The sequence below is a fragment of the Tupaia chinensis genome, unplaced genomic scaffold (assembly GCF_000334495.1).
Source record: "Tupaia chinensis unplaced genomic scaffold, TupChi_1.0 Scaffold000578_2, whole genome shotgun sequence".
In the NCBI taxonomy this organism is placed as follows: Eukaryota; Metazoa; Chordata; class Mammalia; order Scandentia; family Tupaiidae; genus Tupaia; species Tupaia belangeri.
In genome coordinates this window covers 8,000,010-8,012,252 of record NW_006160094.1, presented here as the reverse complement: position 1 = coordinate 8,012,252, position 12,243 = coordinate 8,000,010, and the positions used below count along the sequence as shown (strand labels likewise).

At 51.9% G+C, this 12,243-nt stretch overlaps 1 protein-coding gene across 2 annotated transcripts in view; it reads right to left on the bottom strand.

The window, feature by feature from the left end:
- Positions 1 to 2,611: 2,611 nt before the first annotated feature.
- Positions 2,612 to 12,243, bottom strand: part of TUBA8 (tubulin alpha 8) — a 31,153-nt gene continuing 21,521 nt past the window's right edge. For both annotated transcript variants that reach the window (XM_027775648.1, XM_006158355.3), the window contains exons 2-5: positions 10,432 to 10,654; positions 9,165 to 9,313; positions 6,500 to 7,180; positions 2,612 to 2,923 (exon numbers count right to left, since the gene is read on the bottom strand). In XM_027775648.1, the coding sequence (XP_027631449.1) occupies positions 2,630 to 2,923; positions 6,500 to 7,180; positions 9,165 to 9,313; positions 10,432 to 10,654 (1,347 nt within the window). In that variant the 3' untranslated portion in view covers positions 2,612 to 2,629. The remainder of the gene's footprint in view (positions 2,924 to 6,499; positions 7,181 to 9,164; positions 9,314 to 10,431; positions 10,655 to 12,243) is intronic.

Sequence of the window (12,243 nt, the reverse complement as noted above, 5' to 3'; positions counted from 1 at the left end):
ACATTTTGAAGACCTCTTGTATTCTATTGACTATGGATTCTTCTATGCCAGGTGTAAAGTATAACTTCTTTCTTTTGATAGGTAAATATGACTTAGGGCATCCCTCAGAAAATTGGCATTAGGATTTGAAAGACTGGATTATCTAGTTTAGCTCAATCTAGTTTAGCCCAGTGAGCTAAACAGGCAATCTGCGATTCTCTTTTCTGACACCACCCTTTTATCTAGTGCCTGCCACACTTTCTTCACAGTCTCAGAATGTTGTGAGCCAGTCCAGTGCTGGGTCAGACTTGGAAGCTGCCTACCCTGGGGAATGGCAGTCACCCTCTCTCTAGGGCCCTGTAGCTCCAGTTCTGGAACTCAAAATTCCTGCTTCATGAACACATCCATAAAAGCAGAGCACAGCTCGGGGGTAGCCAGTTCTGCGGTTGGTCCGAGGCTCAGCCAGACAAGTCGGTCCCTCGCCTGACAAGGGAGGATGTGCCCCGTGCTGAGACGGGGCAGATGGCTCTGACCCTGATTCTTCACTGCAGCTGCTTGTCCATGCAGACACCTGTGGGGCCAGGGCAAGAAAGGTCTCTGGCAGGAGAGGTCACGATGAACAACGGGTCTGGGCTGCCTTTCTTAACCCTGCGATCCCCTTCATAGAAAAGCCAGATGGGGCCAGCCAGTGGCATGGTGGTAAGGTGGCTGCATCCCATATGGCCAACAGTGTGGTTTGAGTCCCGGACTTGATGGCATGAAAAACATGCTAGGCATGTGTGCGTGCATACCCAAAATCTCAAGAGGAGAATGGAGAAGGAATTGGAGTGTGGCCATCCCCCAAGGGTGCTTCTCTTGCCCTCACTCTTTTTCTCCAGTGAGCACACACACCCTATAACAATTTTTTTAAAAAAATAAAAGAAAAGCAAGTGAGTGTGGCCCCTTTGCAAACCATCCTCCAGGAGTGATTAGCATCACTTACTTAATCTCTCTTAGGCTGTTTTGCCCTATTTCTCTCCACTCCATAGACCACAGAATAGAAGCATTTAGGGGAAGTCAGCACGTACAGGGGTGTGCATTTACTCACAGGGACCTGCTGTGAGCCGAGCCCTGGGTGCCTTGCTAGCCATTTCTGAAGAGCAGCCTTTAGAGTTTTCCTCAAACCCTACAAGAGCTGCCAGCTTCAGGAGGGAGATGCCCTCACTCGTCTCATCTTTTATAATGATAGCCTTTGGTTTCTCCCCACCCATCATTTTATGAGGCCACACCTCAGCCTGACCCAGACCCCATGAGGTGAGACGGGGTGAGGCCGACAGAGCCTCCTCACTGAGCTCCGCCTACCGTCTCCGACACAGACGCTCTGACTCTGTTTCTCCTGTAAAATGAGCAGAACGTCCAAGATCGCTGGGAGGATCAGAGACAAGGTACAGTTGTGTTTAAAACCTTTTGAGGGACCAGCAGTTAGCATAATGGCTATGTCGCTGAACTCCCACATAGCTGACCGCGGTTCAAGTCCTGGACTCAGTGGCTTAAACTCACGCTGGGCACGTGTCCGTGCGTGCCCAAGATCCTGAGAGGAGAATGGAGAATGGAGGAGAAGGGACTGTGGCGTGGCCATCCCCCCGAGGGGGGGGGGATTTCTCACTTTCTGTCTCTCTGTCTCTCTCTGTCTTTCTGGCGAGCACACGTGCCCTATAGCAAAAAAAGCTCTCAAAAAAAAAGAAAAAGAAAGAAAGAAACCTCTTGAATGCTTTAGTTCTATGTAGAAAAAGTTGAATGCCCTCACCAAGGTCTGTAAGGCTGAGTGTGCTCTTGTGCCTGTCTGCTGCATGCATCCTGTCTGCTCGGTTGCACCCGCCACCACCATCCGGCACCCCAATCCCACCCCAATCCCTTCTGCCCTTCAGGCATGCCGAGCTCACTCCCACATCTCTGTTTTCACGCCTGCTCACCCTGTGCCGCAAGTCCCTTGATTTAGAACCTAGTGTCAAAGCCTCTTCACGAAGCCTCCCCGACCCCCCAAGACACAGACGCACACCCCGAACTCTCTCATCACTGTCTGAACTTCCTGCCCCTGACCACCATCTCACGAGAACCCATTCATTCGCTCATGTGTTATGAAGGCTGGAAACGTGTCTGTCGTGTTCTCACTAACAAGAACCATGCCTGGGACACAGCGTGTGCTCAGGACCTGATGCACCAGAGGGTGCGTGCTGAGGCTGGTGGATGCCCAGCCATGCTGCAGCCCCAGGAGTGCGAACTTCTCACTTCCTCCCTGAAGGGCCTCCAGGCCAGATGCTTCCTTTCTCCTACTGTCTAACCATTATGCAGCCAGCAGGTCATGTTTGGGGATGGAGCTGGCTAACCTCTAGTTAAGGATGATTAGGCACCTCACACATGGGGTCTGGCTTCATGCTCACCCAGAGCAGTGACCCTCATTGCCTTTAGTGACACACATCTTACCCAAGGGAGGGCATGAACGAGCTCAGCACTACTGGCCCAGATGTGCTACCCATAGGTGCTGGCGTGGCACCCTCCTGGATGAGCTGGGAGCCGAGCTGGGGCAGGAGAATGGCCTGTTGCTCTCGAATGGTTACTCTTGAATGGAGCAGCGTAAATAAAGAGACACAGCCAAGGGAAAGGCATATATTTAAAATTCCTCCCCTTCATTTTCTTCTTCAAATGAATCAGTCCCCACTTCTTCATAATCCTTCTCCAGGGCAGCCAGGTCCTCCCTGGCTTCAGAGAATTCTCCTTCTTCCATTCCCTCTCCCACGTACCAGTGCACAAAAGCCCGCTTGGCATACATGAGGTCGAACTTATGGTCGAGGCGGGCCCAGGCCTCCGCAATGGCAGTGGTGTTGCTCAGCATGCACACCGCCCGCTGCACCTTGGCCAGGTCCCCTCCTGGCACCACGGTGGGTGGCTGGTAGTTGATGCCTACCTGAGGGACAGAAGAAAACAGAAAATGCCAGTCAGCCACAGACAACTCAAGGTGGAGGCATGTGGATGTGGAAACAGGACTGCAGGGCTGAGCGCTACGGAGGGAGGGAATCAAGTGAAATTGGGCACAGGTGAAGTCAAGGATGAGGGCTGAGGAAGCTAAAGGCTGGAGAAGACAGAGAAGAAGAGGGCTGGAAATAGGGTGAAGCGTTGGTGCAGAGGAGCACATGGGCCAAGAAGGGGGCCTTTCAGTGGGAGAGGTCAGTCCATTCCTTGTTACTGGCAAATCCATTGTAACCTGAAGTTATTATAAAGTTTCTCAGATGGTCATCTGAAGTTTCTGTTAGTTGTGTCGCAAATAAATTTAGGGAACTTTCTCTGCCAAGGGTAAAGTCTACTTAAAGGCGATGGGGAGGGGCCAGCAGATGGCATAATGGTTACATCACTGGACGCCCACGTGGTCAACTGTGGTTCGAGTCCCAGACCCAGTGGGACTTGAAACTTATGCCAGGCATGTGTGCATGCATGCCCAAAATCCCAGAGGAGAGTAGAATTGTAACATGGCCATGCCACCCTGGGGGGTGATTTCTTCCTTTCTGTCTCTCTGGTGAGTGCACGTGCCTTATAGCATAAAAGGAAATCTCTCTCTCTCTCTCTCTCTCTCTCACACACACACACACACACACACACGCCTCTTTTAAAAAAATAACAAAAGGTCATGGGGACATTCCAGAGCAATAAATTTAAAAATCCAAAAAGTCCTTGGGGATGGAGTTAGGGTTAGCCAGGTCATGTGTCTCTAGGAAGTGGGACTTCTTGGAAGAAAAGTAAGGATTCCAATCACAGAGAATAAGTTCAAGGTCATTCCTGAATGAGCCAATTCCTCAAATTCTGATAACATCAGGGTGCTCCCAGCCAACTGCCCAACTGGATGGGGGAGCTGGTATTCTAGAAATCTCTCTTCTCCCCACAAACATATTCAAAAACAAAGCCAACCCCAAGAACTGCAAAAACCGGAAGAAGTCTAAGGTGACAAACTGTGACATATGTCCACTCCCGTGCAGGCCATCCTCCCTTACTCCCAGTCTCTTAGGCTTATACTTTAAGAAACATGTTGCATGAATGGGCAGGTGGCAGGGTGGTAGTGGGCTGGCCGCAAAGGCAGGTAACCTGGCCGTAAATCCACTAAGTCCACCATTCCCCTTACACACAAGTAGGGGATTGGTGGTGAAGACGATACTGAGATGGGGCAAAGAGTCAAAAACAAAAAGGAGGAAGGCAGTAAATATGAACTTTGCTAGGCCTAGCCCCAGCCTGCATAAATCTTGTCCCTGGAGCCAACTCTCTTCTGAGAGCAACATCCCTTGACCCAGGTCAAGTGGGAACAGATACCCTTGGGCAGAAGGCCAAGGGACAAAGCCTAGCGGCATCTGGTCTGTGGCACGTGCTTCTCTGAAGAGCAGCTGACAGTGCCAACAATACCATATTTATCCTTCTGGACGTAACCCCAGAGATTTGGGTTGAAATAAAGGAGAACAAGTGTGAGGCGTATCTTTTTTGTTTACCCCACACGTAAAAACACACACACAAGCTCCCACATCTCTATCCCTTGTTCTCTTTTTCCCATTCATTGTTCTGTTGTTTGTTTCCATTTGAAAAGGAAAAAATATCCCATTTTTTGGAAGATCTAGACTATTTTGCAAGAATGACCAGAAGTGTCACAAATAGGTGTCAACTTGAGGGGGGGTTCCATCCGTAGCAAAGAGTAGAGTGTGAGCAGGGGGGCTGCAATTCCCTCCCTCAGCCAGGTCACAGTCTTGCACGTAACAGGTCAGCCAGGAGGCTGGCATAAGGGGCCTCGTTTTCATCATGCCCACCAGCAGAGAATGGAAGTGTGCTCATCTCCACCTCAGCAACCAGACCTGGCCCTGCATAGTCGATGCTCAGGGAAGCCCCCTGTTCCTCAAGGCAGAACTAGGGCATGGTGGTGGTTATTATGATGATGGAGTCTGACGAGACGAGGGACCCAGAGATCACAGGACACAGTGGCAGAGCAGGGCATCTGTGCCGAGCCAGCGCAGTGCAAAGGGTGACTAACGTCCTACTCTCTGTGCTGTGATCCAGAGTTCTTCTCTGGCTGCTCTGTCTGCCCCACTGACTCTCAGAGTCTGGCTCTGCGGACTGCAGACACCTGACCACAGCAAGACAGACTCCCTGTGTTTCCACTCACTCCTGGTGAAGGGTGACGAAAATGTCAGAACTTCATAAGGCAAGTAATTCGCAATCATACAATAACCACGAAATTCTCGTATTGGCATGGTGGTTAAGGCACTGGACTCCCACATGGCCGACTGCAATTTGACCTGGCAGCTTGAAACTTATGCCAGGTGCATGTGCATGCATGCCTGAAATCCTGAGAGGAGAATGGAGGTGAAAGGATTGCTGCCTGGTTATTTACCCTGGGGGGTGATTTCTCACTTTTTCTCTCTCCATCTCTCTCTGTCTCTCTAGCAGGCACACACACTCTACAGCAAAAAATCTCTCTCAAAAAAAAAATCTATTGGGACCAGCAGTTAGCATAAAGGCTATGTCACTGGACTCTCATGTAGTCATCCGTGGTTCGAGTCCCGGACCCAGTGGCTTAAACTCACACTGGGCACGTGTGCATGCGTGCCCAAGATCCCGAGAGGAGAATGGAGGAGAAGGGATTGTGGCGTGGCCAATCCCCATCACCCCCCGGGCGGTGATTTCTCACTTTCTGTCTCTCTGTCTCTATCTTCCTGGCAAGCGCACACACCCTATAGCAAAAACCTCTCCCCCCAATCAATTAGGACTTGTAGGATCTTAATTTTTCAAAGCAAATTGAGGGAATATAACTTTTGTCAGAGGAGGAAATTCAGTGTCTCTGGCAACTTGAATTATTCAGTTAACTCTAAAATTAAAATGCTCACAAAATCACGACATACCAAGAACTATAAAATATCCTTTAAAACAAACTTCAGGCAGGTCCAGCCAAGGCACAGGCAGTGGGCAGTGATACATGACACCCGCGCTGTGCGGGAGGGCCAGCTGGGCACCCCGGGCACGGCTGCAGGCACTGCTGTGACCGTGGTTAGAGAGCTGAGCAGAGGGGCTAGCAGCACTGGACTGTCAGGGATCCCTGTCTCTTTCTCAGAAATAAATCAACTTGGAGGGGAAGGAGGACACTTTAAAAATAAATAAATAAAATAAAAAACTAACTTTAGGCTATTTGAACTAAAAAACGAGCCCCAGGCACATTATGATTTAGGTCAATAGATTTGGGTCAATACTAAATCATTACTTTTTCCTCACAGAACAAAATCAGAGCTGCTTAACCAACTTAGATTAGCATCATTTCTAAAATGGCTTAAGTAGACAAAACTCCAACAGCATTTTCGTCTCAACCAAAGTTGAATTAAACTACGGTTACATTTGGTCTGAGCCCCTCTCTCCAGATAGTCACATGAAACCTGAAGCTTCCACAGAACCGGGGATCAGCCCACGATATCACTGTCCCTCACCTGCGTGTCCGCCCCTCCAAGCCCTCCGCTCTCACCTTGAAGCCCGTGGGACACCAGTCCACAAACTGGATGGTCCTCTTGGTCTTGATGGCGGCAATCGCGACGTTCACATCCTTGGGCACCACGTCCCCCCGGTACAGCATGCAGCAGGCCATGTACTTGCCGTGCCGCGGGTCACACTTCACCATCTGGCTGTTGGGCTCAAAGCAGGAGCTGGTTATCTCAGCCACAGAGAGCTGCTCATGGTAGGCCTTCTCAGCAGAGATGATGGGTGCGTAGGTGACCAGCGGGAAGTGGATGCGCGGGTAGGGCACCAGGTTGGTCTGGAACTCAGTGAGGTCCACATTGAGGGCCCCATCAAAGCGGAGGGAGGCGGTGATGGAGGACACGATCTGGCTGATGAGGCGGTTGAGGTTGGTGTAGGTGGGGCGCTCGATGTCCAGGTTCCGGCGGCAGATGTCGTAGATGGCTTCGTTGTCCACCATGAAGGCACAGTCGGAATGTTCCAGGGTGGTGTGGGTGGTGAGGATGGAGTTGTAAGGCTCAACCACCGCCGTGGAGACCTGGGGAGCTGGGTAGATAGCGAACTCCAGCTTGGACTTCTTGCCGTAATCCAAGGAGAGGCGCTCCATCAGCAGAGAAGTGAAGCCAGAGCCCGTGCCCCCACCGAAGCTGTGGAAGATCAGGAAACCTTGCAAGCCAGAGCAAGCATCAGTCTGGGGACAGTGGGACAAGAGAAGGAACCATGAGATGAGTTTCTGAAAACCCCCAAGTGGACAAAGTGAGGCAACCCAGCCATGTTTGCCCCACCCCGTCCCTTAACATGGTCATGTAGTTGGAGCCAAAACAACGGGGCCAGCAGATAGCGTAGTGGTTATGTCACTGGACTCCCACATGGCCAACTGTGGTTCGAGTCCCAGATCTGGTGGCTTAAAAATTACACCAGGCTCCCAGCACATGTGCATGCATGCCCAAGATCCCTAGAGGAGAATGGAGAAGAAGGGATTGCGGCGTGGTCATCCCCCCTGGGGGGTGATTTCTCGCTTTCTGTCTCTCTGTCTCTCTCTGTCTTTCTGGCGAGCACACGTGCTCTATAGCAAAAACCTCTCAAAAAAAAAAAATTACACCAGGCCTATGTATGTGCGTGCCCAAGATCCCAGGAGGAGAATGGAGCAGAAGGGATTGTAGCATGACCATCCTCCCAGAGGGTGATTTCTCACATTCCCTATTGTTATCTCTGTCCCTCTCTCTCTCTCTCTCTCTCTCTCTCTGGTGAGGACATGTGCCCTATGGCAAAAACCTCTAAAACAAAACAAAACCACCTTGAAGGAGTAAGAAAACTCAGCAAGAGTTGCATTGACCTTGGAGGAGTGGCTAAAGTACGGGGCGGCGCACTGCAGGTGCATACACCTCTACGTACACGAAGGTTCAGTCTCCTAGCTCGCTCGAGCCAGGAATGAGCGTCTCAGAACCACAGTAGTTAGGACTTCGCCCCTGAGAGACCCAACTCCCTGCCCTTGTCATGTGATTTTGTGGGAACAGGATCTGCGTATCTCAGCCCAAGCGTGGAACGTGGCACAGGCCACCAATTTCTGAAATGTAAAGGAACTGTTTTTTTTTTTTTATCATTATGTCATTTTATTTATTTATTTTAAAAATTTTCTATAGGGCACATGCACTCCCTAGAGAGAGACAGAACGAGAGAGGAAAAGTGAGAAAACAAACTACCAGGTCTGAGACTTGAACCATGGTCACCATGCCACCTGCTGGCCCCAAATGGTCTCAGTTTTAATATCATTTTTTTATTCCCCAGTTGTTAAAAGCTTTGAACTTCTGTTCCTTCTTGGTTAAAGTGGGGACAATAAAAAAATCCTCATCTTCTAAGGTTACTGTGGTAATCAAATAAGAACGCCACGTGCTGAGCAAGGAACTGATGTGCACCGAATGCTTCATGTGAGCTCCTGCAGGAACTGAGAGAGGTCATGGGCCAGCAGAACGTTCCCACTGGGTAGGACTGCTTACCATGCAGTCCACTGGTTCTAAATTTTGGGGAACCATAGATGCCTTTGAGACATAACCCCAGTGAGCCCTTCTCAAAACAAAAAAGGGGACATATGTAAAGACATGGCATCCTCAGTCCCGGGCAAACCCAGCCTTTGTGCTGAACATGTAAGGAAATAGGAGCTTCCGCAGACAAAGGGACTTAATCTGCAGCTCAGATCAAATCCTAACTCTGCCGCTTTCTAGCTGTGCGCCGCAGGCTAAAGTATTGAACCAGCACGACCCTCAATTTTCTCACTCGTAAAGTACTGGGAAGACTTTTTATCATTATTAAGGACTAAGTGAAGGGGCGTGTCGACATTTGGCATTGATAAGTGCTCAGAGGTGTCAGTCTCCTCTCCTCCCCCAGGATGAAGGCCTTGTTAACCCATGCCTCCAGCAGCCAGACGTTGCCATCCTCACGCGGAATCTCCCCAGATCCCACCATGGAGTATCTGTAGGTGTTAATGAGCATCAGCCTGTGGGGTGGGGGAGGATGCTCAGGGAGAGGAGGGGTCATCACTCCTGTGAATGCTTCTGTCAGGACATAAGCAGAAATGCCCAGACCTCAGGAGCCCTGCCCGTAGCCAGGGGTCACTTGCCTCTACCAGCTAGTCAAGAGGGAGGAGTTCGAGCCACAGGGGCCTGGCCGACACGTACCAGCTTCCGAATGCGGTCCAGCACCAGGTCGATGCTCTCCTTGCCGACCGTGTAATGGCCGCGGGCATAGTTGTTGGCTGCATCCTCCTTCCCTGTGATCAGCTGTTCTGGGTGGAAGAGCTGGCGGTAGGTTCCTGCCCGCACCTCATCTGCCAAGAGAGGGGGAGGAGCCGACAGGTGGCCTGATGATTAAGGTGCTGGACCTCCACATGGCCAACCACAGTTCGAGCCCCAGACCTGGCAGCTTGAAAATCACACCGGGCATGTGTGCGTGTGTGTGCCAAATCCCAGGAGAAGAATGGAGGGGAGGGGAGTGCAGCATGGCCATCCCCCTGGGGTGATTTCTCACTGTCCTCATTGTCTCTGTCTCTCTCTCTCTCTGTGAGAGAGAGCACTGTGTCCCAGGTCCCAGAGGAGCAGGAGCCCCAGAGAGGTACCAGGGGGACTCTGCTCCTCTCCAAGGGTCTACACGAAATAGACAGGATGGGTTGAAATGCATCACCTCTTCTCTTAGGGTCCCTGTGCACCCCAGAGAAGTCACCCCCGGCAGTGGCGGGAAGAGTAATCCACAGTCTACATTTGAACACAGCACCAAGCACTGCACTTCCACAGCCGTCACCCTCGCCCTAGGGGTCCCAGGCATTGCCCAGGCGTCCCTGTGGGTCTTGCACATCCCTTACTAGATGAGTCAGCCTTGAAGCTGCAGAAATCCTGATGTCCACCTGAAGACTGACCCAGGGTCGGACCCAGGGGAGGTGGCACTACTTGGAGTGGAGGGAAGTTCAGCAGAGGAAGGGGCGGGCCTGTCCTGGTGCAAATCAGAATGTTTCCCTGGATCCGAGGGAGCGTCACGCTAGAGCTACAGCAACCCCTGGCTGTGGAGGAGGTTGCTGTTATTAACTTGTGTGTCAAACACAGAAAGGTCACACTGGGACCTTGAGGACAGACTGCGATGGTTACAGAATCAGAAACCTGCACTTTGGGAAATCGGCTAGTTAGGGGCTGCTCAGAATCTCTAAAATGATTTGGATTGCTATACTTAGTACATAGTAACAACCTGGACAAGTAGAGGATGTGGAGCCCTGAAGGTTAGCAGAGAGCCATGGTCCCTGGTATAAAGCTCCCCCAAGGATGCGGAAACCCCAGGGAGAGGACAGAAGCCATGGAGTCTCTGGCTGACCTTCCCAGCGGAGATTCTGTCCCTCAGCGGCTGTGGACTGCGCCCTCTGCCTTGGGGTTTCCTGCAAAGCTCCTAGCCCACACTCACCAACCACAGTAGGTTCAAGGTCGACCATGACAGCCCGGGGCACGTGCTTGCCGTTGCCAGTCTCGCTGAAGAAGGTGGTGAAGGAGTCGTCATCATTGATCTTGCTGGCCTGCGCGCCGAAAGCACCATCTGCCTGGATGCCATGCTCCAGGCAGAAGAGCTCCCAGCAGGCGTTGCCGATCTGAACCCCTGCTTGGCCCACGTGCACCGATATGCATTCCCGCTGCGGAAGAGTGGAACGTCAAGGTCAGCGGCCCTAGGCCCCAGCCATGCCGAGCCCCACCTGTCTCTCCCTGGCATTCAGCCTGCAGTATGTCCATCCCTCCAGCCAGACTGCCCATGACCAGGTGGTGTCTGAGGTTTCAGGTGCCTGGCACCATTGCAGCTGGACCAGAACCTGGCTCCAGAGAAGGTGCGGTTGTTTTGTGGATTGAACTAAAGGTCATTTTCCTGAGCTCATCCTTCCTACCAGGAAAAAAGAGGGCAGCTGCAGGATGAAGCAAGGGCTAACCCTTAACAGGACACTCCGTTCTGATGAAGGCCCAGAGAGCCGGTGATGCCCATGGAAAGTGTCCCCAGGTCATGACCACACAGAGACAGGCTCACTCACTCTGGAACCTGTCCAGGGTGTCACAAATGCATGGTGCATGCACGTGCAGGTTCAGAACATCGCAGGGCAGGTCAGCACTCGTGGAAGGAGTGTGCTCTGGACACGTTTGTCCTGGGTGTCATCAGTGCTGTGGTTAATGTGCCCGTGGGGAAGGATCGGTGACCTTCACGGGAAGGTTGGGAGGGCCAAACTTGGCCCTTCCAGAACACTGAGCAATTAGAACATCTTGTCGTGGGGCCCACAGGTGGCATGGCGGTTATGGTGCTGGAGTCCCACATGGCTGGCCACGGTTCGAGAGCTGGACTCAGAGGCTTGAAAATCACACTGAGTGAGTGTGTGTGTGTGCCCAAACTCCCAGGAGGAGAATGGAAGAGGAGACTGTGGTATGGCCATCCCTCCGGGAGGTGATTTTTCACTTTTCCTCTCTCCTCTCTCTGGCAAACACACACACCCTGTGGCGAAAACCTAAACAAACGCTTAAAAAATAAAATGTAAGAAGAACATCTCGTAGCCACCCTACTTGCCCCCATCCCATGTCGGTCAAGTGCTGCGTGAAGCTGACCTTTCTGAGTTACTCTCGTGAAGCCAGTTACCTGCTTGTTCTAGAACGAACAGTTTATGGTGCACAGTTGTGGGATCTGAAGTGTGCATGTGTGTGTGTGTGTGTGTGTGTGTGTGTGTGTGTGACTAGAAACCTATCAGCAGCTTCTGCTGGGAAGATGAACTGTCACCCCCCCCTCAAATCCCCGTGGCTGCAGAACGAGGCCATGTGCCTGTGGTGTCCGCCAGCGAGCAGTGACGTGTGTGCCTGGTCCGTGGGCTTCTATTCTTACCCACGACCTGACACAGCATTTCCAGCTCCAGGAAACCCAAGCCAGGAGCAGAGCCTCCCAAGAGCATGGCTGGGCATGGACACAAGCAGAGGCCACTTCAAAATAAGGGACTCCCAAGAATCTGGAATGTTCTCTGGACATGGGTACCCAGACGGCTGCCCTGAAGAATACCACAAAGGATCAGAGGGGTCTACTTTGGCTTTATAACTGAGCCCTAACTGCACATCTGTCTCTGCTAGAGCCTGCGTGAGACAGAGCCATCCTTGGAGGACAGAGTGCAGGCATTTACGGCAGCGGTGACTAACACCGCCTTGCCTGGAATGCACGCGGCGGCCCCTGAACTCGGGGCCCAGACGCTGCCCCGGTCCA